The sequence below is a fragment of the Fistularia commersonii genome, chromosome 7 (assembly GCF_037954325.1).
Source record: "Fistularia commersonii isolate RoL2024-O1a breed Wild chromosome 7, RoL_Fcom_v1.0, whole genome shotgun sequence".
Taxonomy (NCBI): domain Eukaryota; kingdom Metazoa; phylum Chordata; class Actinopteri; order Syngnathiformes; family Fistulariidae; genus Fistularia; species Fistularia commersonii.
This window is the reverse complement of record NC_141290.1, coordinates 5,664,413-5,691,464: the sequence shown is the minus strand read 5'-3', so window position 1 is coordinate 5,691,464 and position 27,052 is coordinate 5,664,413. Positions and strand designations below refer to the sequence as shown.

General features: G+C 49.0%; 2 protein-coding genes across 8 annotated transcripts in view; both read right to left on the bottom strand.

Annotated features, from left to right (window-relative positions):
• The window catches only part of cadps2 (Ca++-dependent secretion activator 2), a 78,812-nt gene extending 62,055 nt beyond the window's left edge, over window positions 1-16,757 (bottom strand). For all 7 annotated transcript variants that reach the window (XM_086149316.1, XM_086149319.1, XM_086149317.1 and 4 more), the window contains exons 1-2: window positions 16,299-16,757; window positions 5,657-5,770 (exon numbers count right to left, since the gene is read on the bottom strand). In XM_086149316.1, coding sequence (XP_086005442.1) covers window positions 5,657-5,770; window positions 16,299-16,655 — 471 coding nt within the window. In that variant the 5' untranslated portion in view covers window positions 16,656-16,757. The remainder of the gene's footprint in view (window positions 1-5,656; window positions 5,771-16,298) is intronic.
• A 1,009-nt stretch (window positions 16,758-17,766) lies between these two features.
• iqub (IQ motif and ubiquitin domain containing) lies at window positions 17,767-26,464 on the bottom strand. Its single transcript, XM_086148925.1, has 13 exons — window positions 26,311-26,464; window positions 24,068-24,154; window positions 23,843-23,977; window positions 23,399-23,566; window positions 23,030-23,205; window positions 21,083-21,238; window positions 20,791-21,001; window positions 20,539-20,714; window positions 20,282-20,455; window positions 19,999-20,175; window positions 18,558-18,806; window positions 18,291-18,476; window positions 17,767-18,226 (listed from the first exon to the last, which is right to left on the bottom strand). Exons 1-13 carry the CDS (start codon window positions 26,462-26,464, stop codon window positions 18,065-18,067), a joined length of 2,211 nt encoding a protein of 736 aa, XP_086005051.1. The 3' UTR covers window positions 17,767-18,064.
• Between the last annotated feature and the right edge of the window lie 588 nt (window positions 26,465-27,052).

Here is a 27,052-nt window from a genome sequence, read left to right as displayed (position 1 = left end):
TCATCCTGAAGTTGATAGGACGCATTATTGGCGGAGATTAAACGGCCTACAGGATGGAGTTGACCAGTCTGGTGAAGCGGTGCGAGGACAACAACCTCACCCTCAACACAGACAAGACCAAGGAGATGATAGTGGACATGAGGAAGGAGGAGAGAGCTCATCAGCCGGTGTTCCTCCAAGGTCTTCAGGAGTGTGAAATGTACGACGACGTGATTAAAGAACTCGTTCTACCCGACTGCCATCGGACTCTTAAACAGCCGACACTCATTCTTCTTGCACGTGTAAAGTCTATTGCCACTTCATCCTTACACCTGAACTTTGTGAGTTCTTTGTGTAAATGTCTTATTGCACAGCCACTGTTCTATTGCACTGTTCATATTCATATCTAGTCATATTTATAATAATGCTTACACTCATCCTATCTAAATGCACTGTGGAGAGCAAAGTAGGAATTTCATTGCACAGGGAAACATGTTTCTACCCAGTACATGTGACGATAAACGTTTTGAATCTTGAATCTGCCACAAGGTCCACAAGGGATCTCTATGGGGAAGAGACCCAATATCGAACTTCTTTAGTTCCACTTTTTTGGAATTCGAGCATTGAGGCCAAATGGTCCAGCATTCCAAACTCCGAACAGATGATGGCCAAGAAGGATGTGATGCAGAACCCTTAGAGAGCCTAAGACGTCATGACAGGGAACAGAAAGTAACCCACTGAGAGGAGCGGGGGTGGTCAGAGGGGTATCACCATGGAGATCTAGCTTCAAGACGATAAATGCAAATGTAGGAACGTTAAGTATGCGTAGCGGGAGGTGACAGAGCAGCTGGCGGAGAACAGAAGAACATAAAAAAAGGGGAGACTGAACCAATCAACGGGTAACATCTAAACGGCGGGGGAATAGACACCGGAGGTTCCAAGTGGAACCGAAAGTTTGGGACGCATAACGAGGATGGCCCTCAGTCATGGAGTCAACTCTCTCTACTCCACCGTGATGGTTGTCTGGGGTTCCGCTTCCTTCGATTGCTGAGACTTCTTGGAAACTAAACAGCCGCACTCCTCCACCTGGAGGTCGGTTCCAGCTCTGACCTGAAGTAAGGCCTTGCCCCTGAGGCCAGGACCAATCAGAAGGACCAGCAATATGCGGTTGTGACAGGCAGAAGGGTGAGGGAGGCCTCACCTGTGGAGTCACTGACCTCACCTGTGGGGCCAGTGACCTCACCTGTGGGGCCAGTGACCTCATCTGTGGTCTCAGGGAACTCAAGTGTGTAGTCAGTGACCTCACCTGTGGGGCCAGTGACTTCAGGTATGCAGTAAGTGACCTGCCATGTGTGGTCAGTGACCTCAACTGTGGGGCCAGTTACCTCGTCTGTGGCCTCAGGGAAGTCAAGTATGAAGTTGGTGACTTCACCTGTAGGGCCAGTGACCTTGTCTGAGGGGCCACTGACCTTCTCTGTGGTCTCAGGGAACTCAAGTATGAAGTTGGTGACTTCACCTATGGGGCAAGTGACATCACCTGTGGGGCAAGTGACCTCGTCTGTGGTCTCAGGGAACTCAAGCTTGCAGTCAGTGACCTCACCTGTGGGGCCAGTGACTTCAGGTATGCAGTAAGTGACCTGCCATGTGTGGTAAGTGACCTTAACTGTGGGGCCAGCTACCTTGCCTGTGGTGTCAGGGAACTCACCAGTGACTCAGTGACCTTGCCTGTGGAGTCACTGACCTCACCTTTGGTCTCATGGAACTTCCAAAGGCAGTCAGGGACCTAACCTGTGGGGTCAATGACCTCACCTGTGACCTCCTGAGACATGGACAGACTCACCTGAGAATTTACCTGAAAATAATTATGACACTGAAAATCTTATCTGGGAAAAAAAAAAAGAAGTTAGCTTACTCTGCGATACGCATGAACACTGGACAGGATTTTTTTACTTTCCAGTAACCATAGAAACCGGATGAGATGAAGCTTCCTGCTGTCCAAATGTCAGCCATTGCTGATAATGAGTTGCCCATGGGGGGTTTCGGAGGGGGCGCCCCCCTCTTCCTTGCCACTGCCCCCCACTTGATCCCAGCCCCAGCCCCCCCATCCTCCCACAGCGCCTTTTAATTGGGGCTTCAAACTGTCACTAAATTATTTACACGCCAGAGAAACGGCGGATGGGGGGGGGGGGGGGGGCAGATGATTGACAGCAACATCAATGTAACTTTCAAAATGTGACTTGTTTTGGAGAAGGATGGATGAATGGATGACGCCTTTTGAAACTGAAGACGCAAAAATAAGATATGATTGGGATTTCAGTGTCCCGTGAGGAAAACAAATGTAATTAAAATATATTGGCTTGGCTATGAACTGAAAAAATAACCAGAATAATCCGAAGAATTGAATAAAAACAAAAACCTGTAGAAGTCTAGATTTATATTTTAGCAAAAATATGTTTTACTTCAACAGTTTAATATTATTTTTACCATTAAGGTTTCAAAGGGTTAAAGGTCAAATCAGATTACTTTCCATTTTGGATGTAAATCCAAAAAAAAAAAAAAAAAAAAAAAAAATACATAAAAACATATACTACTACTATATAAAATAACAATTATATGAAATAGATAATAAAAATAGCAATAATAAATAACCCCATAATTCTATCATCAAAAAGGCGAATCAAATAAAAATCATAATAAACAACAACAACAACAACAACAACAAAACAATAATGATAATAATCTTTAATATGTAAAAGTCCAGGTCTATTTTTTATCTTCTGAGAGGAGGTTGTTTGATTGGTCGATCTTCCCGTCGGAGGTCGGGACTGTACGGCGCCGCCAGAGAGACATTTCAGCAGCCTGACCCCCCCGCCGCCCTCATCACTCCCCCCCCGGAGAAGGTAATGAGGCTGAGCCGTTGCAGGACAGCTTGAAAATGTCAGCGCTCTCTTTTAGAGCTTGTCGCTAACAGGTGGCCCGAGTCGCGATGACGGGGTGTGAGGGGAGTGTGACCCCCAACTGCTACTGCTGGGAGCCCTTTGTCGCCAACAGAAACCGGACCTTCTTGGATGTACACGCGTACCGGCGTCAAATCAACCCGGTGGGGCTTTTCAACTGTTGCCGTGGCGACAGCTGCATCCAGTGGATGTGGAGCGTTTCAAGATTCCGCGGATTCCGCCAAGAAACGTGGACATATTCTGAGTTTCATCGCCGGGTGTGGGGTGGGGTGGTGACGGTGCGACACTTTGGTCCTGTTTTGTTGAACTCTGTGGATCTTTGGTATCTTAGCAACCGGAGCATCTCGGCAGCAGAGATGAACTCGGGGAGGTTTTCAAACAGAGGAGGACGACATTTGTCATATGTCCATCATCGGGGGAGTCGGGGAAGGGGGGTTAACAGGGACACGACTGTCAATCAAAGTGTCAGCGGTCAACCATCCAACCTGTCAATCACACTCTCATTCACACCTGATCTTTAGTCTTCAACGAACCGATGGCCGGTCCGATTCAGTCCACTGACAGTCTTTAGGACCTGCTAAGTGCTAAAGCTAAGACTCGGGGGTTCTGTTTCAGGTCCTTCCGTCTTTGGCACATTTAGTTTACGACAGAAAAAACAAACTAAGTAACAAACAGGGAGAGTCCTGGGTTCCCCGTCAGGCTGTTGAAGCGGTGATCGCTCGCAGGCGGCTTTAGCATCTGTGGCGTCAAGCTATCCTCCAACTGGGTGAATGAGGGTCATGTGACAGGGTGTCTTGATCTGACCAGAGGGGCGATTGGCTGCCAACTCCAACAAGTGATTATAATCTGCTGTTGTCTGCAGATTGAAATATTCTAGATTAGCTTGTTTCAACCTCGATTAGCTTATGATGTAGAATCAATCAATCCGTTCAATATGTCCCATATTTACACCAATCAGTGCAAGAGTTACATCTGTTGTATTTTTAAGGGCTTGGGAGGGGCTGGGATGATTTAGCCTCCTGACTGGGCAGAAAACCGTGGTTAAGGTAGCTAGCTTTTTTTGTATGCTAATAAAAATTATTAAGTTAGCTAGAACGACCCAGATGAGAAGACTGGATAAGGTAAGCTTACTCAGTGAAAACCATAAGCTCATGGTAGCTAGCCTACTAAGCGGGAATTGTAAGCTGAAGTTAGCGAGACAACATAGCGGGAAACACTGGGTTAGGCCAGTTTGAAAGCGATTAGCCAGAGTAAGCTTGCTAACCCGGCAGAAAACATGAGCTCAAGTTAGTTGGAATTCACCAGCTCTAGCTAAAGTTACAGTTAGCTGAGTTGACAACAAAAAAGCTAGCTTTAATTAATAAGACTTCTGCTAGCAGCCACAGCAGACAATATTGATTCCAGTTGGCGAGATGTAAGCTTTAGTTAGCTGGCCAACTCTGCATGAAATTTAGCAAGTCCTTGCAGCAGAATCCGCTAGCCCTGGCGAGCTAGCACGGTACTAGGACAACATCCTTGGTGCTATGACATCAGGCACTAGCCATCACCCTACGATGGATTTCACTATGCTACCCATTGTTCGTCAGAACCCGCCTGGTCTCCAGGGAAACAGATGAAGGTCCAAGGAGACTTCAATAACAGCAACAAAGCAAACAGACGTTGCCCCGGAAACAGGACTTCTAATGGATAACACGTTTATGTTTTCAAAACTTCGTTTCCGGGGAAAGAGGGCACTCAGTCTGGATGAAGGGAAGTCTCAGGGGTGTCTGGGGAGCATCATCAAGCAGACACGGTCCTTTCAGGTCCAAGTGGAACTCGGGCAACTGAGTTACATCTGATGGAGACGCTTGGGTCTTCACTTAGATGATTAGAGATGATATGGCGCTGGGAGGAGATGGAGGATTGGATGATTGGATGATTGGATGAAGGTGGGATGGGATTAGAAAAAAACTGGACTGGATTGAGGTGGGATCAGAAGGAGAACTGGATGCAGGTGGGATTATATGGGAAGTTGGATCAAATGTAGGTGGGATTGGATGGAGATGGAACTGGATGAAGATGGAAACGGATGGAGTTGGGTTTAGATAAAGGCAGGATCAGATGGAGATGGGATTAGACGAAGGCGGGATTGGATGGAAGTTGTGTCAGATGGAGGTAGGATTCGATGGGGAACTGGATGGAAGTGGGATTGGATGGATTGGACGTGTGATTGCGGCATAAAAACACCTTCATATTGAAGATCCACGATTTCAGTCAGAACCTCCATGATTCATCATAAAATTGGTATGACAGCTGATTGGTCCGCTGCGTCGCATCACGAGCCAGACGGCAACTAGACGAATGGCTGCGGAGCGTAGACTTATATTTGTATTGTCCAGGACTACAGATGGAAATTAGCTATGAGCTACAATCTGGTACAAACATCTCTGCATCTGTGCTTAATGTAATTGTACACTGTTCTAATAAACTTCTAAACAAACAAAACAAACGGTAAACCCGGGAGTTGGGGTGGCCTGCGAAACAGCAAATCTGTGATTGGACGGGACAGGCCCCGCCCCTTACAGCTCTACCGTCTGAGCAGCGCGAAGCCAGCAAATTAAAGATATAAATATAAAATAACGGTTTCCAACTTCCTAACAAATAAAGATACAATAGCGTAGCTAGCACACGGTGTGTTGTGTCGCCGGACGGTGGAATGATCCCCCCCGACCCCGTCCCACCTCGTAGTAGCTCTTGACGGCGTTGCAGAAAGCTTCATCCGCGATGATCTGCGTTTCGCCATTGAGGAAGGACAGGAAGCGCTCCTTCACCGCCTGGAGCTGCTGCTTGTTCACCTGAGGAGGGCGGGGCCAGAGGTCATTTCAGATCTTAAAAACAAAAACAACACCTGAACATTCTTGTTTTGTTTTTTTTTCCCATGCTGTTTTCAATATCGGTCAGGAGCAGGAATCCCAGGTCCTGGAAGGAAGATAAAAGAAAACAACTAAATTTAAACACAGCACATTGACGCGGGGGGGGGGGGGGGTCACGGCGGCCACCAAACCATCAATCATCATGTTGATCAGACTGCCTATGTTATATTAAGATGCGCCTATAACTATTTCCTATTTTTTCCCCTCTGGGATTCCAGGAAGTGCAACTTCAATATCGTCACCCTCTTAAAACAATCGCCTAAGTCATTTTTTTGCAAAAATGTTTTTTTTTTTTTTTTTTTCCCAAATCATCTCCTCATGATGCTGACCACCTCTGGCAAAATTGCCTACATCCTCAGTTAAACAGATTGTGCCATTCTACCCCTTTAGTAGAAATTGCCTATGTCAAGAGTGTGTCAAATGGTTCAGTTTTGTGTTTCCTGAAAAATCTAAAAAAATTACTTAGGTGATTATTTTAAGAGGGTGACGATATATGGACTTTCATGGACTTTTGCTTTTAAAAAAAAAAAAAAAATGCGCTTTAACATCAAACCTGTCAGTGGTCATTCAGAAAAATAAATAAGACAGAAATAAATAAAATTACCTCCCGGACTCCGGCTAACATTATTATTGTTTACTGTCTGGTCAAAAGCCCAGATTTGTTCCAATCCCTCCCCTCGGCTTCCAATCCAGACATCTGGCTGAGGGCAGGGGTGTGTGTGCTTGTGTGTGTGTGTGTGTTTACACTCAGAAGCTTTGAGTTCCTTTCTCCACCTGATAACTTGTCACGACCAGTTAGCAGCAGGAAGGACCTCCGGACAGCGGATCGATATGGGGGTGTGTATGTGTGTGTGTGTGTTTGTGTCTCCTTCCCTGCATGCACTCTGAGCTGTCAAAGACAGGAAAGAAAAAATAAAAGGCAAAACAAAAAACAAAGACGGCTACAAGGTTTCTGTCAGATGTAAGTGATAAATGGGTGCGTGCACACATACACTCTTAAATACACCGTGTGTGTGCACAGCCTCCCCACAAGTAGCAAACAGCCAGTCAAGCTGTTTTAAAGATGGCCGCCAACACAAGCGTTCCTCCTTGTGCATTGGCGCTGGTTGGGGTTTGCCTGGCAGAGCCTTCCAGGTCAAAGGTCATGACAGCAGACGCGGCAGTCAGGTGATGACGGTGGAGGCGCGCCTTCAAAGCATCGCCGACATTTTCTTTACAGCAGCGTTGAAATGACGGCAACCGATCCCCGTTCAGACAGTGGTCGGCAGTGTTTTCTCCTCTGCCTGTTATTTCAAGAGCACTGTGATGGGAAGTGCTCCATACAGATATTAATATTATTTTATTTTAGTGTTGTCTTTCTGATGTCCAAATGTTCACTATGATTGTTGGATTGTTGTCTCAAGGATGTATGAGCATTGTCTAGGATGAGTGCCATCTCCTTTGTGTTAGCCCGTGTATGATGTTGCATTGTTGTCTCCATGATGTCTGCATGCTGTCTCTCGGCTGTCTGATTGTTGTCCCTATGGTGTTAGTTTGTCTCTGTGATGTTTGCTTGTTGTCTCTGTAATGTTCGCTTGTTGTCTCTGATGTTCGCTTGTTGTCTTTGATGTTCGCTTGTTGTCTTTGATGTTCGCTTGTTGTTACTACATTGTCTGATGCTTGAGTGGTGTCTCCTATTAGCTTGTCTGTGATTTTTGAGCGTCGTCTCTATGATGTTCACTTGCCTCTTTGATGATCGCTTGTTGCCTCTTTGATGTTCGCTTGTTGATTCTTTGATGTTCGCTTGTTGACTATTTGATGTTCGCTTGTTGATTCTTTGATGTTCGCTTGTTGTCTCTTTGGTGTTCACCTGTTGATTCTGTGATGCTCACTAGTTGATTCTGTGATGTTTGCACGTTGTCTGATGCCTAATTGCTGTCTCGTGTTAGCTTGTCTGTGATGTTTGAGCATCATCTATGATGTTCGCTTGCCTCTTTGATGTTCGATTGTTGACTCTTTGATGTTTGACTGTCGCCGCTGATGTAATCATTGTCCATCAATTTATAATTTGTCGTCCATGGTTGTGTTAAGACGGTTTTCTCTGAGCTGCTGCTAAGGCTCTTTATTTTTGTTTTCATTGTCCTGCTGCTTACTCTGATCGTGTCCCATGACATCACAAACCAACATCCAACCAAATGTCGGCATCCAAACAATACTGGAGTCCATCTGCGAGACAACAAACTGATCAATAGCTTTTGGTCAATGACTTCGGATCAGGTGCTGCCACGGTCAGAACCTTTGTGACACCAAGGATGGAACCCAAGTAACAGTTCCGATACAACCCTGGTTACAGCAACGATAGAACCAATTTTACAGCAGGGATACAACCCACGTGCCAAAAGGACAGAACCAATTAGACACCAAGGATAGAACTCATGTGCCACCAATGAGAGAAGACCATGTGCCACCAAGGGTGGATAGAACCCATGTGACACCAGTGATAGAGCCAACATTACAGCAGAGACAGAAGTCATGTACTACCAAAGATGGAACCCAAGTGACAGTTCGATTACCCTGGTTACAGCAGCAATGGAGCCAATGGAGTCAGAAAACCAAAGTAAACGCAGGACCCAAGTGCCACAAAGAATGGAACCCATGTGACACCAATGATGGAACTCATGTGACACCAATGATGGAACTCATGTGACACCAAGGATAGAACCCAAGTGATGGTTCCAACAGAACCCTGGTCACAGCAGCAAGAGAACTAATGCAGTCGAAGAACCACGGTTACAGCAGGAACAGAACCCATGTGCCATACGCAGACCTGGGGTCTCCCAGGAGGGGCCTGCGTTGGGCTACTATATTCAAGACATTACGGTAATGACGTGACGTGAATCACGATTTCCTTGCACGATTTGAGGTTTTCGTTATGCTCCGAAGAAGTGGCCGAGACGGAGTCGACCGTCCACCGCATTGATCCTGACCCTGACGTTCCGCCGCTATCGGTGACCTCTAGTTTCACAAAGTTGCTTTCACAGTCGCTTCCTCCCATTGTGGCGCCAAGATGGACCAACGTGTCGCATCAGGGCCGAGACTGGAAGCAGGAAGCAGGTGAACAGGAAGTTGATACCGAGGAAAGTTTCCAGGAGAAAATACATTCTTTTCAAACGTTTGATAGGCGGTGGAGGAGTGATGTGCTCTCTGATGGACACGTCTTCGTCATGAGTCAGAAGTCAAGGTGTTTTATGAGAAGAAGAAACGCCATATGTTGCATCAGCGAAATTTGACCACCGCATTTAAGCAGAAGGCAGCTAAGGAGCAGCGCCAGCGGAGCATTTGGGGGTTCAGTGTCTTGCTCAACAACACTTCGACAAGCTAGGAGGAAGCGGGAATCGAACCGCTCTGTCGCCCCGAGCCACGCTGCCCCATAAATCTGTGGGGGTGGCGTTGCCATGGTAACCTCACCATGCCATGGCGGCAGAGACCCCGGGATCTCCACCCCGACGAGGAGGTCACTGACATGAAGTCTGAAAGCATCCTCAATAGAAAAGTGGGCGGAGCTTAGGGCCTGCAGACCAGGAAGTGAAACTGAACTGAACACACACATACACATATACTGTACACACACACACACACACGTTTGAAGCGATGCCCCCCCGCTGGCATGTTTGACCACAAACATGGCGGTGAAGAAGAGGAGCTCCTTCGTCGCTGCAAAGACACAAATTGTGTAACAGATTGAACGCAACATCCATATGTATGTGGTGTGTTTCTGGGCATGTGTGTCAATGTGTATTTATCTGTGTGTGCGTGTCGATGAGTATATGTGTGTACGTGTGTGCCAGTGTGTGTGTGTGTGGGTGTCTTTATCAGCTCGGAGCAGAGGTTCTGAGGAGAAGGAGCCGGAACAAACCCGGGAGACAATTTTCACCAACACAAGCCACTTTGTCATCTTCCTCCACCTCCTCTTCTTCTCCTTCATCCTCTCTCCTTCCGCCTCTTCCTCTTCCTTCTTCTCTTGATCATCTTGCAATTTCTTCTCCATCTTCTCTCTCTCCTCCTCCTACTCTTCTTCAATCACACAACTCCGCCTGCTGCTCTGACCGTCCAGAAGAGAGATCTTCCGATGAATCAATCGATCAAAACTTCCGTCAAACAGCTGGGTTTGAAACTCTCTCACTCACACACACACACACTGGACGGAAGCTATTTCACAGCCCCCCCAATAAAACAAAAACAACAAAAAAAAAATGTTTAATTAATCCCATTGTTGTGCAGTTAGCCTAAAAAGATGGCTGTTATTTATAGTTTTTCCCGAGAGCGTCTACATTTTACATAAATTGGGGAGAAGCTATTCGCTAGCAGTTCCTGGTTCTCAAACGGACTTCCTGTGTCAGTGGACTTATCACAGAAAAAATGGACTTTTCATGTCAAAGGGTGCACTTCCTGTGTAAGATAGTGGACTTCCTGTGTCAAAGAGTGGAGTTCCTGTCTCACAGAAAGGGGACTTCCTGTTTCCAACAATGGATTTCCTGCGTGAGAACAGTGGACTTCCCATATGAGATAGTGGACTTCCTGTCTCACAGATAGCGAACTTCCTGTGTCCAATAGTGGACTTCCTGTCTGAGATAGTGGACTTCCTGTCTCACAAATAGCGGACTTCCTGTGTCCAAGAGTGGATTTCTTGTGTGACATAGTCGACTTCCTGAGTCAGACAGTGGACTTCAAATTGTAAATACAAACAAAATCACCATTATTGTATGTCCACATGAAAATAACGGGAATAGAAATCAGAGAAACGGTGAATATTATGGGATGTATTTCTAGTTTTGGATGAATACCACCTTCAGCTGTTTTTCAAGGACTACTTTATGCAAACGAAGACTAGCTCATCTTCCTCTCCCCTCTGAATCAGGAGGTAGAGAGCAAGTCTTTGCTAAGGCCTCGGGGCGGCGCAGTCATGTGATCAACTGGATGTGACAGTTGTAACAGCAGGGTAGTAACCCGCGTCTCACACTCGCCGGGCATCACTGAGGAGGTCGGTGATGGTCGGACGGGCGCAGGTTGGAGATTGAAGGGTGGATTCTTAATTATTTTCAGATAATCCCTGGATCATTTCCAAGGGATCCCTCACCGGTCACTGTGGACACTTCCTGTCGGCTCTCAGGTGACTTCCTGTCTGCTCTCAGGTGACTTCCTGTCGGCTCTTGATTCCAGGCTAACTTCCTGCCAACCCTCAGGGGACGTTCCTGTTGGCTCTAAATCCCAGGCAGAATTCCCATCGGTCCCTGGGTGACTTCCTGTTGACTCCCACATGACTTCCTGGTGGCTCTTCATTCCAGGCCCACATCCTGTCAACTCTCAGATGAGTTCCTGCTGACCCTCAAATGACTTCCTGTCAGCTGTTTATTCCAGGCTAACTTCTTGCCCACCCTCAGGGAACTTCCTGTTGGCTCTAAATCCCAGGCTGACTTCCTGGAGACCCACAGGTGACTTCTTCTTGACTCCCACGTGACTTCCTGTTGGCTCATAATTCCAGGCTAACTTCCTGCCAACCCCCAGGGGACTTCCTGTTGGCTCTTAATCCCAGGCTGACTTTCTGTCGAGCCCCCAGGTGACTTCGGCTCGAACCTTGGGTGACTTCCCGTTGGCTCTTAATTCCAAACTGACTTCCTGCCAACCCTCAGGGGAATTCCTGTTGGCTCTAAATCCCAGGCTGACTTTCTGTCAACCCCCAGGTAACTTCCTGTTGGCTGACTTCCTCCACTTTGGTGGGGAACCCGTCCGTCTGGATGGAGGGTCAAACACTCGGTGGTGTGGAGAGTTGAGCCTTGGCCGCGGGCCCCGGCTGACAGAGTGAGGAAGATGAGGAGGAGGAAGAGGAGGAGGGGGTTATGTAACCCAGCGAGCTGCAGCTCCTGACAGGAGGAGGAAGATGACAAAGGAGGACGGGAGTTGCCTGGAGCCAAAACATCAAACATCAAACCCACTGGAACCGATTTAAGGCACATCTTTAAGGCACTTTAGGATGATTTAAGGGCTTTTTCTTTGCTCGCTGAGATTCAAGGGCTTTTCTAGCAGCGACTTGATCTTCAGACCCCTTCACTTTCATCTTCCCTTCCGAATCCCCTCTTCGGAAGCTTCTCTTTACGGCCATCAAGTCTTCAGATGCTCTCCACACTCCCAGCTCTTGTTCGGACCCTTATCTTGTCACTTTCATCTCGCCTTCAGACTTTCTGTTCTTAACTTCCACCTCGAGTCCTCTGATCATCTCCACCTGCCTTCTCATCCAGTTGAGAACCTTGTCTGAACTTCTAGATCGTTCTGTTCCACACACACACACAGAAAAACCTTCCCCCTCAGCCGGAGTCACCCTCTTCTCTGAGGCACTCCAAGGGAATACAGAAGGTTCCACTTCCTCATGGATTCCTTGCAAAGACTCAACTTTCAGGAATTTCCACTTAAACTAATAAACCTTTAAGTTAACTCCGGGCGTCCTTCAGCTTTACTCTTCTCAGGACGAGGAGCAACAGTACACTCAGTGGTCTAGCTAGATCTTGCCAAAGCCTACCCGCATGTGCCACACCAGCTGACCCGCAAGGCCATGGACTATGACCTGGTGTCAATGTGGTCAAGAGGTTGTCAAACTAGTTATGTTGCACACGGACCCGCTGAGGATGTAGCTTAGTGTAGGAGATTTCCCCACAAAATGGCAGAGGCTTGAAAAAGTCATCATGACAGGATGCGCCAATTCATTTGCCTTGATTGTGGCTGCCATGACGTCAGGAGAGGAGATCCAGCCTGCAGAGTCGTCATGGATGACATCGAGATGACCGCATCTAGTCGAGGAACATGGGCTCTGGGCTCTTTGGAAAAGATGCCCTCCTGGGCACGTGTGCAGCTCAAACCTGGGAAATCTAGGAGTGTGGTGCCTCCTGAAGGGAAGACTGTCAAAATACACTTTCAAGAGCCAGGGGTCTTAAATTCCAACCATCCAAGAATATGCAATCTGATGCCTAGAGAAAAAAAACAACAGCATCTTGAAGGACAGCAGGAACTAAAAAGAGATCACAACTCAACTAAGTTCTTAGTTAAAGAGGATTGACAACGGTTTGCTGCTTGGACGGTTCAAGTTATGACTCTTCCAAAAGCCGTCATACCAAGACTCCAGTGACCACGCTTGTTGTAAGATTGGCTTGGTGTCCCTGCAGCTTTTTAGTACCTCTACGGTAGGTCTTTAAAGCTCCATTTACCATTTGCTTCAGTTGTGGAAGAATAGAAGGCCACCAAAGCAAAGGCAGTCTGTACACTGCTCGTGTCCAAGGACAAGAAATTCCGGCACGCAGGTAATGCAAGTGCGGCAGAAAATGGAAACCACAGGAAGCCAAAAGGAAGCAGGAACGTATTTGAGGCCCCAATAAATCGTCGGTACAGTGTGTCATGGGCGCCTTGGCCTGGGTAACTACCGCAGCAAGAGTTGGAGCAAGACTGACTCCAGAGGGAGAAGAGAACTTGTGGTGCAAAAGGTCTGTGGAACACCAAAAGAGGAATAGCATGTCAAAGCGGTAGGGCTAGCCTCTCAGGTCCGCTGGATGCAGTGCGATGAGGCCATGGAGCAGTTGCTGTCTTGGAGAGAGCTCTTCAGGACCAGGGCAAGCTGAGATTTCTGCTACACACTGTGGCCAACCTCTTGGCCCACTCCAAATAACTTACAGATGGACACCACAGATGGAGGCACGGCAAGGTCCTCACAGAGACTGAGTCAAGGCCAATAAATATTAGCCACCGCCCAGAAGTATTACCTTCCAGACAGAAGGTAGCAAGGCTCTCAAAGCAAAGACGGCAAGCAAGTCACCGTTCATCATTCATCAAGCGTCTGACTGGGAGCTGCATGCAGACCTCAAGGAGAGCTTGGTCTTCTGCAGGAGGTGGTCATAACCCCGCTCCAACCAGACATGATCCTTTACTTCACCAGTGCAATGACCATCATCTTGGCCCAATTAAAAGTGCCCTGGGAAGAAAGACTATCCCAGGAAGGCCAAGTACCAACACCAAAGGATGGCGCGCAACCTTATTCCCCTTCGAGGTTGGCTCTCGAGGATTCCGCACGACTTCATGGTGCTACTTTCGCATTGAAGGTGTAGCTCAGTGGTAGAACGCATGCTTCACATGTATGAGGTCCTGGATTCAATCCCCAGCATCTCCACTGTAAATTGCTTTGGCCAAATGTCTGTATTCTAATGTGCATTAAGTTTGGTCTGGACCCTGAGGAAATGAGTGGCTGTGGTTGTTAAGAAGTTGCAGCTGGGACCCCTCTGCAAACGCAGGCTAAATCAGCCCCTCTCAGGAGAGGTGTACATGTTAAGGGGCGAAACACCTGTGACCCTGAGGTACCTAATGAGGATACAGAAGGGCTCCTCGTGCATCAGATGATGCTGATGGCTTTTTAAAAAGGCAATCTCTTCTCATGTCAGGGCTTTCCAAGGGAATTTCTAGGTTTTTGAAAATGGATTTTCAGGATTTTAGAGATACATTTCCAGGTCTTTTCAGGCAATTTTTTTGGATTACCAAGAGACTTTCCTAATTTTTAAAGGGAATTTTCCAGGTTTTTTTGAAAAAATTTCCAGATTTTCAAGATTTTTTTTTTTTTTTTTAATTTCCAGGTTCCTTTAAGGAATTCTCATGGTTTTGAAGATTCTCTTCCAGATTTTTTGAGGGAAGGTACTTTTGAAGGTACTTTCCACGGTGTTTTTAAATGAATTTCCAGATTTCTTATCGGAAACTCAACATTTGTAAAAATGAATGTACAGATTCTTAAGTGACTTTTCAGAATTTTCAAAAGGAAAAATCCAAAATTTTTAATGGCTTTTTCAGGAATTTTGAAAGATTTTTCAAGATACATTTCCAGGTTTTTCAACATTTTTAAAAAATACATTTCCAGGCTTTTAAGTGACTTTTCAAGATTTTCACATGTAATTTTCATGGTTTTCAAGTGAGTTCTAACAGTATGACTTTTCCTTCATTTGAAAGTATTGAATTGAAAATAATTGATCAAAAGTGATGACTAAAATCATCCGTCCAAAGTCATCGTTGAAAGTATTAACAGAGTCATTGATCAAAAGTCATTGATGTAAAGTAATTGATCAAAAGTAATAACTGAAAATCATTGGTATGAAGTCAATGACGGTCGCATCAGTTCTTCCTGGTTGGTCAGGAAGGGGGAGTCATGTGACCTCCGAACGGTTGACTCTCATCCTGACCCGGACAGAGGAGAAGGTTCTGCTCATGTTCCATGTTCTGCAACGAGAAGGTTCTGACTCACAGCCGAAGAATCATCAGATAGTTCATACCTGCAGGTTCTCTGCAGGTTCACCGTCTTCCTCTCAATGAGGGGGCGAACGGTTGGATGATTGACAGCTGGCCCATCCAGTTAAACCCCATCCCCTTGCTCGTCAATATTTTGAATTTCATTGGAACAAAAAACACAAATTAGCATAAAACTTGAAAAAACACAGGATTTAAGTAAGGGAGGGCCGCATTTATGCGCGCGCACACACACACACACAGACACACACACACAGCTGTTTCAGTGGAACCCTGAGGTGTGACATCATCAACAGACGCCCACGGGGACGACGGCTCATTAACTCCGCCCCCAGACACCGCAGGCTTTCGGGAAAACGGAAAACCATCTGTGTGCGTACATGAGTGTGTGTTTATGTGTGTGTGGACACACACTGCATCACAAAACACTCCTGGGGCACAGAGGAGGAAACGGATCAACGCCGGAACCAGAACTGATGAGCAGCATCCTGGAGAACCCAGAGCCACCGAAAGAATAACAAAAACAACCTTCCCTTGTTATCAGAACCCCCAAACCTCAAGAACCTGCAGCCTTTGACCTGTCAATCAAACTCCCATGGGGGGGGGGGGGGGGGGGGGGGGCATGGACAGTCCAAGATATTGATCCCTCATCGATCGGGTTCTAGAACCAGTCTGGATCTGGATCCATTCCTCCATTGAGACTGACTTTCCAGAGGTGATAGGTCGCCACCCCTGCCGGATTTGAACCATCATCCAGATGCCTGAACAAAAACGACTGAAATACATGGTGTGTGTGTGTGTGTCCTGATGTTTCTGCTGGAGAAATAAACCCCCAATCTGTGACTTCAGGCGCCACGCGTGTGCAAGTGTGGCTTTCACTGTCCGCGCACAGGTGTCGCAGACTTCGCCGCTGGGTCCCTGAACGCACCGCCGCGCCGAATTAGCTCGGGATTTCGATCACTTTGGGCGAATCACCGCTTTTCGGGTGACAATTTACCCGGATGGAGGGCACCGGACGGGGTGACATGCAAGAAGTCTGCACGGGGCAACGTTCGGCGTCGGTTTTATTTTTTTTTTCTGAACCCAAAGTCAAAAGTAACGAAGTAACGAGAACTTCCCGCCCCAGGCCCCCCCGCGGACTGACCTTCTGCTGCCGCCGGGCCATGTCGGTGGGCTGCTTGGCGCTGAACGGGTAGGCGACGCACCGCAGGACGAACACGTAGATCTGCAGCTTCATCTTCCGATCCTCCTCCGCCTCCTGGTGCTCCTCTTCACCTGTGGCGTCTTTCGCACTTTTTCCGGCGGAGGAAGAAGAAGAGGAGGAGGAGGCGGAGGAGGAGGCGGAGGCGGCGGCGGTGGAGCCCGCAGGTGCGCCGGGCTGCGGCTGCTGCAGCCGCAGGCGGCTGTGCGCGCCGCGGCCGGCCGCCTTTCTCGGTGGCTCCGGGGCAACTTCGAGGTCCGACTCCCCGCCGGTGTCCTCGCTGGAGGACGGGTCCAGCATAGTGCCGGTAGGGGATGGGGGTCCGGTTCTCTCCCCCCCGAAAGGAGTTTGTTTGTTTGTTCTAGTCGACGTGGCGTTCGCGGCTCCGCTCCGCGCCGCCGCCGCCGCTCTGGAGCTGCGAGCCGGAGGACTGAGACGCTCCGGTGGAGGGGGCGGGGCAGGGGGCGGGGCTTCAACCGTTACTGCCGGGGGTGGGGCGGGGGGGCGGGGCTTCGTTCTGCAGGTGTGCAACTCGTGGCCTCGACCGGAAGACGGAAGTACCGTTGCGAAATGAGGCGTCACTCTGACTCGGATCCGGGAGCGGACTTTGCTGTCTGAACGCATAAAGCTAAAAAACAAACATTTGATTTGAACCGCTGCGACGGGTGGGTGCTATCTTGTTCCCACGAGATCATTATGGGCGTTTTAACTGTTTGAAACCCAAGGTAGGTGTGTGTGTGAGACAATCCAGACCTGGACGCTAGTACCACACACACCAAATGTAACCTGGAGGTCAAACAGGTTGTTCCAGGCCATCCAAACAACTGCGCCTCCCCAACATGGCTGCATTACGCACACTATTTGACTGCCAGGCACATCCAATTGCTTCTCAGTCATCGATATCTTTTGTGGACCTATCGCGCCACAAAGTGAGGTACACCTCTGGCAGAGACGATCTCTGACAGGGGAGCCCTTTGAACCGCAAACCCAAACTTTATTTACCCGCAAGTTCCCCTCGGGACAACCGGAGAACAACGGCGGGACCTTGCGGGAGGTAAAACGCACTTGAATAAAATGAAAATGCGTCATTTACGCGCTCAAGGCATGTTATCATCACTGTCATATTTGGCATAGTAAAAATAGTAACTGTATAGTAAATTATGAATTCATTTTTTCTAAGCTTTAAAGATTTTTTATTATTGTGACGAGCCGTTCGCCCCGGAGGCTGCGGTTACGGCGGCCGCCGCCAGGGAGCGGTGTTTCCCCCCTGACTGCCCAGAGCCATAATCATTAATGTATATTAATATATAGATGTATGAATTTATCAATATCCTTGTTTTCCATTTTATGTTCATTTTAATCTACCTTTATTCCTGATTTTTTTCCCCTTTATTCTTTCTCCGACCTCAGTGTCAGTTCCATGTTCGGCCAGCAGAGCGCATTTGGAGGGGTAGCCGTGACGTCACCGGACTGCTTCGACTGCCACCTGTTCTTCTGGATTTGGGGATCCAAATCAAGCCGGGTTCTGGGGGTTTGTTCTACGGAGGGGTTCCCCTCGTGTGCGGCAGAGGGTTGGAGGTGAGGTCGGGTGACCCTGTCCACGTCCACCTGGATCACAAAGACAGAAAGAGAATCAGCGCTAAATCGGACGGACAGCTCTCTCCAGCCCCACCTGTTTTCCTACCAGGCGGGAGGGGAAAGAGCGCCCCCTATTGGTCGGGGGGCGTCGGCTCATCGGCATCGCTCTCGTCTATTGCGGCGTCAGGCGGGGGGTCCAGGATGGCGGCGGCAGTAGAGAGGATCTGGCCAAAGTGTCGCCGGGCCTTGAGATGTTTCTGGTGGATAGCGTGGATGAAGGTGGCCTCGTACACCTGGGTGGAGACAGAGGCGGCGTTAGGCTCCGCCCCTAGGAGTCCTTCTCCCCTCGGGACACACCTGTTCCACGTTCTCCACCCCCAGATGGGCCGGGACCTCGTCCCTGGACAGCAGGATGCAGTTCCAGGGGCTCCAGTCCCGGCGGTGCTCCCAGCGCAGGAAGTCCAGGCTGTAAAGGTCGCTGCAGGTGTTGTGGACCGAGCGCGCCGCCCAGACCACGTCCACCAGGTACTGCAGGTCCTCCACCTGCAGGAGGCGCAAAGGAGCAGTGAGGGCGAGCGTAAGGACGCCTGGCCGGCGGGGGGGCGGCGGGGAGCGGAGCGCCACCTGCAGCAGGAAGGGGATCTTGTTGTTGCGGCTGAGCTTCTGCTCCTCCACCCGCAGTCTTCTCAGCATGTTCTTGTAGGAGGTGAGGTCGTCACGGGAACGGGCGATGTTGTCCAGGCGCACGCAGACCCGGCAGCGGCCCGTCCCCACGGCGCCCGCCGACACGCCGAAGTCGGACCAGCACAGGTAACGGCTGCAGCCGCGGCACTGGAACATGTTGCTCTTCAGCTCCGCGGGGTTCTGAGGAACCTGCAACGACCGGCAGAACGGTGAGGAGCGGCAGCAGGAGGAGATGCTGGGGGAGGAGAAGCTCTTCTCTCTCTTCTGTAGAACCTGAAACCGAACCTCAGACATGGTTCCTCTTATTTTCCAGGAAGATGAGGAGGAGGAGAGAGGCTCAGGGTGGAAGTGGTGGAGGAAGAAGTAGAAGTGGAGGTGGTGGAGCACATTATGGTGGAGGAGGAGGTGGGGGAGGTGGAGGATATGGAGTTGGTGGTGGGGGAGGTGGTGGTGGTGGAGGAGGAGGAGGACATGGAGGTGGTGGTGGTGGAGGAGGAGGAGGAGGACATGGAGGTGGTGGTGGAGGACATGGAGGTGGTGGAGGAGGAGGAGGGGGAGGAGGACGTGGTGGTGGAGGACATGGAGGTGGTGGTGGTGGAGGAGGAGGAGGAGGACATGGAGGTGGTGGTGGTGGAGGAGGAGGAGGAGGACATGGAGGTGGTGGTGGTGGAGGAGGAGGAGGAGGACATGGAGGTGGTGGTGGAGGACATGGAGGTGGTGGAATGCATTACAGTGGAGGAGGAAGTAGAGGCGGAGGAGATGGAGTTGATTGTGGTGGAGTAGATTATGGTGGAGGAGGTGGGGGTGGTGGACTGCGTTTTGATGGAGATCATGGAGGTGGAGATCATGAAAGTGGTGGGGGAGGAAGTAGCAGTGGAGGTGGTTGTGTAGGAGTACATTATGGTGGTGGAGGAGGAGGAGGAGGTAGCGGCAGAGGAAACGGAGGGGGAGGGAGTGGAGGAGGAAGTAGAAGTGGAGGAGGTGAAGGAAATAGAGGTGGTGGAGGAGGAGAAAGACAAGGTGAAGGAAATAGAGGTGGTGGTGGAGGAGGAAGACAAGGTGAGGGAAATAGAGGTGGTGGTGGAGGAGGAAGAGGAGGTGAAGGAAATAGAGGTGGTGGTGGAGGAGGAAGAGGAGGTGAAGGAAATAGAGGTGGTGGTGGTGGAGGAGGAGGAGTACATGACAGTGGAGGAGGATGTAGAACCGGAGGAGATGTTACTGTCTAAGGAAAAGTCAGAGCATTGTGTTCAAGGTCAGAGGGACATGGCAGCACTCGTCCACTCTCTCGTCCATTTCCAGTTTCAATAAAGGTTATGATTTTGAATTTCACTTCTGATTTCGCTTTGTACTTTTTCTGGGGTTGGGGGTTGGAGGTAGGCACCTTCAGCAGCTTGCCCACTTCAGGGTTGAAGGACGGTGTCCGAACCAGCTGGAGGAAGAGGCCTGCCAGCCTCCTCCTCAGGCCCAGCAGCTTGGAGGCCGCAATGTCTCTGCTCATCAGGTCCAGCTCCCGGTCCACCAGCTCCATGATGTCCCGGCCCAGCGGACAGACCTGCTCCTGCCCCACCCCCACACGAATCACATTGCCCGCCTCAGAAACAGCCCGTAACACTTGTGTGTGTGTGTGTGTGTGTGTGTGTGTGTGTGTATGTGCACGCACACACCACTGACACGGTGTGTTTGAGGTTCTTCAGGATTGCCAGCCTCTCCTCCTTGCTGATGGAGAACAATGCCACCTGGTGGTACAGGTCCCTCAGCTGTCCTGCCCTGAGAGTCTGCTGGGTGTCCATCTCAATGGGCCGGCCGTCCGCCGCCCGCCATCGGTGGGGGGCCGCACACTGACACACACACACACACAGCCATGTTTACCTCCATCTGAACTGGCGTGTAGGTGGTGCTGCAGCAGACGGCGGCTCATTACCTTATCCAGAAAGTTCCTGACAGCGGTGTCGTAGTTGTTTTTGTAGGCGGCACTGCGATGGCAGCCGATGGTGGCGATCAGCTGCTGCTCCTGCTCCAGCAGCGCGCACAGTGCCGCCTTTCTCCGGGCTCCACGCATGCTTGAGTTGATCTTCTGCTCCTCTTCGCGCCTCCACTCTGAAACAGGGCAGGAGACGTCACTCCCCTGGGCGGTTGACAGAGATGCGGTAAGGTTGCAAAGCGGTGCACCTACTCTCCAGGGCGTGGTACAGAAGATTGAAGTCATCCCTCCTCCGTGGGTTCATCCAGCGGGAGCGGCGGGCCCTCAGCTGCTCCTCCTTCTCCTCCTGCCTCCTCCTCTCCTGCATGTCCAGCCAGGCCAGACGGCGGTCTCGTTCCCTCCTCAGCTGCTCCACCCGCAGGCGGCTCAGCCAGCCGCGGATGTGGGCTTGCAGGCAGATCGCCTAGTGGAGAGAACGGGTCCCTGTGGGCGATGCCAACTCCTCAGTTTACGTGGGGGGGCGGGGGTGGGGGGGGGGACTCACAGCTCTGAGCCTCTTCCAGTGGTGCTCTGAGGCAGTGAGGAAGCTTCCGGGCTCTACCAAGCGGTCGTTGATGCAGGAGACGTAGCAGCCTATCCCCGTCATCTGGGTGGCGGCGCTGGCCCGGCACTGCTGCACCTGCGACCGGAGCTGCACCGTCTGGAACACAAACACAGAGGAGCACTGACTTTTTCCTTTTGGCTTTTCCATTCATGAATCGCCACAGCGAATCAACCCTCTCCATCTAACCCTGTTCTCTGTATCCTCCTCTCACACACCAACTAACTTCATATCCTCTCTCACTACGCCCATAAATCTTCTCTTTGGCTCCTTCTCTAGACCTCCTGCCTGGCAGCTCCGATTCCAGCATCTGTCTACCAATATATTCACTATCCCTCCTCTTTACATGACTCAACCATCTCAGTCTGGCTTCTCTGACCTTCTCTCCAAAACATCTGCCATGCGCTGGTCCTCTGACTACCGGGAGCCAATCACATGACCTTGAGTAAAGGAGGGGCGGGGCTTAACTTCAACCCAATCATAGGTGACTCTGGGGAGAGGGGTGCATCCTGGAGCCAATCACAAGGGACTCAGAAGGGGCGGGGCTTAACCTGGTTTCAATCACGGGTCAGTCTAATGAAAGGATGCGGGGCTTAACCTGGATGGGTTAGCGGTCAATCATCCAATCCGTCACCTGCTCATTCAACCCTACGGCCAATACAGAGCAACAATGTACTCGCTGACTGTTTTCGGACTGTGGGAGGAAGATGGAGAACATGGGAAGAACACACAGAAAATCCAGCTCATCACTGGATCAGAACATGGAACCCTGCTGCTATAAGGTCACACTCCCTACTGAAAATAAACAATTCTCAATTGACATGTTTCAGCCTCCGAATGAGGATCTGAGGTCAAAGATCACGGCACATGCGTGTGTGTGTTTGTGTGTGAGACCTCCCGAGGTCTAGGTTTAGTTCTGACCCTTTTAGATTCCTTCTATTTTTCCATGTTGTGAAAATAGTTCCCTACTCATTGGCGTGTTTGACAAATGAGCGGATGCCGAGTTGAAGGGACCAAAGAGCCACCATGTTGGTGACAGGTCATCTCATCACACCACTGCCGAGTAACCAGCAGCTCATTACTGCAGCATCGCTGTTTTTGTGTGTATGCATGTGTTTGTGTGTGTGTGTGTGTGTGTGTGACAAGCCTTCATTAAAAGTGTGAGTCACTGAAAGAAGGGGTTAGCCATGTGGAACACAGACATGTTATCAAGAGGTGATGAAGGTGAGTGACTCATTTCATCTGACACAAACAGTGTTTAAGATATGTAGTTTTTTTTTTTTTTCATTTGTTTCTGTAACTTCAGCTGGCTTCGTGTGCAAACACTGTGACTGATCTTCTCTGCGCGATCATGAATTGATTGATGACTGCGATGATCGTGAAAGGTGATCTGGAGCTGCTATTGGTTGATTTAATTGACTGAGCGTTGTGCAACTGCTCCCTTAAAGAGTGGGTTCTTTAAAATCAAGAGCTTGTTCTCAATCTGTTATCTATCTTTATCTTGTTGTTATCATTCTGTTATCTATTTTTTATTCTTGTCATTCTGCTATCGATTTTTATCTTTGCTGTTGTTGTTTGTACTTGTTTCTTCAATTTATATGTCTCTTCTATCTGTATTTATATCCATATTTATTAATGTTGTTAATGTTGCGCTGCTGTGACAAATGAATTTCCCTTTTGGGGATCAATAAAGTACTATCTCAACTTAATCCTATACTTGCGCTTCTAGTACCAGCCACTAGAGGGACCAGTTAGCAGTTTACTTCTCAGATAACTGTCTATGGATACAGCTTCTCCTTAGTTCATTTAAACAAGCGGCTATTGTGTGTGTGTGTGTGTGTGTGTGTGTGTGTGTGTGTGTGTGTGTGCATCTGCGTGCATGCTCCACACCTGTGTGTCTCTGTTGAAGACGCTCACTCCTCGGTCAGGCCTCCTCTTAGGTTTGGTCTGAACGGCAGCATGGTGGAACTCAGTCCCCGTCAGCCGGTGCCTGAACCCCCCCAGGAAAGGTTTCTGGAGGGGGGAGCGCTCAACCTCCACCACCACCTCCTGCAGCTCCCCCTCTCCTGGAGGAGGGGAGGGGTGGCAGAGGAGAGCCGGGGTCGGAAGGGGTGATGGGACACAAATGATCTAGCCAAGAGGACAATCACACACACACACACACACACACACACACACACACACACACACACACACACACACACACACACACACACACATCATATAGATCATTTTCCAAGATGGCGGCTCTGCACGTACGGTTCTGGACTTGGACCGTGATCACGTCCGCCATGTCGTCCTGCTCCGGAGGCGGAGGAGCCCGAAGTGGGTGACTGTCAGGGTCGGTTGACCTCAACTCCATGGGTGTGGAGCTGTGAGGCTGGACGCCCAGCTCCATCAGGGTCTGCTGCTCTTCCACCTCCTGGCCTGGATACACACACACACACACACACACACACACACACACACACACATTTTCTTGATTTCATGTTTGCTCCTCTACTTTCTGTATCTTTCAGTTTTTCCTGCCTCATATCTCCAGACTAATAGATGTTTCCTTCTAGATCTTTCAGGATGACTCCTGAGGATGACTGAGGTTGTTCAGTGATCAGTTCCACTGTCAACACTCCAGTGATTGGTCAAACCTGACGGGTTCTAGAACCCGTCTGCCCTGTTTTGGTTTAGGAGAGAAGGGACCTGTACCGTCCAGGGAGACCTGCAGGACCTCCACCGGGACCTTAAGGTCCGCGGCCAGGTGGCGCTTCAGCTCCTGGATTCTGAGGCCAATGGCGAAGGCCGACGTCATCACATGACCCTCGGGCACCAGAACCACCTTCACTGGAGCCAGAGACAGTCTGTCACTCCAGCATGTCCTCTATCAGATGAGGAACACACATCTTCTCTGATTGCGGACTGTGAAAATCTCACCGGTCGCTGTGGAGTTTCCCACATCTTCCTGTCTCTGAGTGCCTCCAAGCTCCTCCAGGGATCTGGACTGGTCCACCTGAGGGATACCTGGACAGTAAACACGGGTATGTGAGTCAGAGAGGACGTTAACAATCACCAACATCCTGAAACAAAGGTCTCCCCTGATCTGGGGATCCACAACAGGACCATTGTTTTGGATGACTGTGACCACTAGAATTCCTCCTTGGAAACTTGTTACAGTTAAAGTCTGATTATTTTACTTGTCGAGCAGGAAATTCGATCACTTCTGCAGAGTGCGAACCAAAAAAACACAGAAGAAAACAATAGTTGTAAGAGGAGTAGAAGAAACAGACAGAACATTATCACCTCTAGTTTACTACTGGGAGCTGGAAACGCATCTCAACAATTTCCTTCGGGATAAATAAAGTTGTTCTCATCTCATCTCATCTCATCTCATCTCATCTCATCTCATCTCATCTCATCTCATCTCATCTCATCTCATCTCACCTGTAGTTTCCTGCTTCTGAGTGTCTCTGGACTCTTCTGTAGTTTCGGATGGACCGGCTTGGGCATGGTGGACATCTGGACAGTAAACATAACGTCTGGTCTACAATTTTCGGTCCAGATGGGGACGTTTTCATTACCGGTGGATGGTATCCAGGAGTTAGATGGATCCCAGGTTGAATCTCCGTCAGACCCCATTAGAGGTAACCATTTGAAATCGTAATCAAATGACAGATGTGAAATATGTGATGATTTGAAATTCAAATTAATCCATAATGTACAAATGTGAGTCATTTTCTAGAACTGCTGCGAATATATGGCCTGAGAAGCGAGAGCTTTTGAGCTTCTTTTTGAGCTTCTGAGCCTTTCAGCGATCACACTCCACAAGGCAACGGGGACTGGAGAGGTCAATAAAACCTGAGCTGAAATCAATCTCAAGAAATGAAGGACAACACATCATGTTTACAACAAGGCAAGACGTAAAGACAGCACAGGTGAATGTGTAAGGTTTTAGGTTGGTTTTCTGGTAAACTCAGCTTGGGGGAAAACCAACTCCCCGGTTTGTTCAGATAGCAGGTTCCTGTTGTAGCCAGATAGATATACTGTAACGTGTGGCAGGGAGACTGGTCGGTGAATCCCAAGAATCCTTGCGAGTGATGATGAATGTTAGGAGCCTCTGTGTTAGAGAACTCCTTTGTTGAATAGCGGTACAAATGTCGTGTTTGATGTATGATACTAACCTGCACAGTTAGTTTTCGTTAAGGGGGGGTGCACCCTTATTCTTACTGTTAGTGGAGATAAAGACGCTCGGGTTTCCCCTGTCTGTTGATGGTTGAAGCTGCCACAACAACCTTCTTCATCTAACCCCATTCTCAGTATCCTTATCTCTCATAATGTCCATAAACATTCCCTTTGGTCTTCCTCCAGACCTGCTGCCTGGCAGCTCCAATTCAAGCATCCGTCCATTAATATATTCACTGTCACTCCTCTGCACATAACTGATCCAGCTCAGTCTGGATTCTCTGACCTTCTCTCCAAAACATCTAACATGTGTTGTTCCTCTGATGGACTCATTCCTGATCCTATCCATCCTGGTCACTCCCAAAGAGAATCTTAGCATCTTCACCCTTGCGACCTCGAGCTCTGCCTACTGACTTTTCATCATTGTTGCTGTTTCTAGTCTATACAGCATCGCTGGTCCGCTGGTCTCTCATCTTGTACACCTTTCCTTTCATTCTGGCTGATAGTCTTTTATTTCATAGTATCCCTGACACTTTTCTCCACCCATTCCAACCTGCTTGGACCTGCCTTTCACCTCTTTTCCGCTCTGTCTGCTGCTCTGGACTGTCAACCCCAAGTACCTGAAATCCTCCACCTTCTTGATGTCCACTTTTTGTGGCCTCACTGTTCCAGTGGGGTTCCTCTATTTCACACACATATACTCTGTCTTGCTGCGACTAACCTTCATTCCTCTCCTTTCCAGAGCATACCTCCACCTTTAGATTTTCCTAGCTAGCTAACAGGTTAAGCCGCAGTGAGCTAAAGTTAGCATTTAACTGCGACGTTTCTGGAAAAGGAGAACCAAAAAAGTGACGCCGTGTGACTTCATGAACACTTAAGCACCAAATGTCACATTTAGTGTTATAACCGCGATGTTTGAGTGTTATTTACTCATAATTATCAACTTTTGTCGAACGTTCGGAAAATGGGAGGCGTTTCTGCCGTCACGTTGACGTCACCTGCGGTCAAAATGGCGACCTGCCCCTCCTCTCTGGCCGTACCCTTCCGGCCGCCATCCTCCCGGACCTCGGGTTCTCCTGCGTCGGGCCCCGGGAGGGTTTCTTCCTCCTTCGGATTCACCTCCTGGGACACCGCTCCCGTGCTCTCCGACATGGTATGTTAACCGCCGCTTCTGGGTTTAGTAGCGGTAATAAAGCGACTTTTGCGGCCTCGACTGCTCGGCTGACGGTCGCCCCTGACGCTTGGTTGGTTTCCCTAGCAACGTTAAGTTTACGTGTCGCCATAGCAACCGCAGCCACGCGGCTTCAATTACTGCTTCTACTTCCTGTTATTCTTCTCCGCTGACATTCATATGGTTTGCATTTTTCTGGTTTTAAAACCGACTTACTATAATATAGGTATAATAGTAATATAAAAGCAATATAAGTATAAATATTAGTAGTTTGTAGTATTTTCTTGGCATTTTGTATTTTCTGTTCTTGTGTTTCCTCACATAAATGGAGATGGCTTTTCTGTTCTGTGACGCAACAATTTAATATTATATATAATGTACATATGTAATGTACATATACATATATTCATAAAGATAAAATGACATCTTTATTCCTAGCCATTATTCATTGTTCTTCTTCTTCGGGCTTCTAAGTAATTAAAGGTCTCAACAGTACTCTCCCATCCTCACTATGTCCTTCACCACATCCATAAATCTCTTTAGTCCTGTCTTTCTCCCTGCCTGGCAAT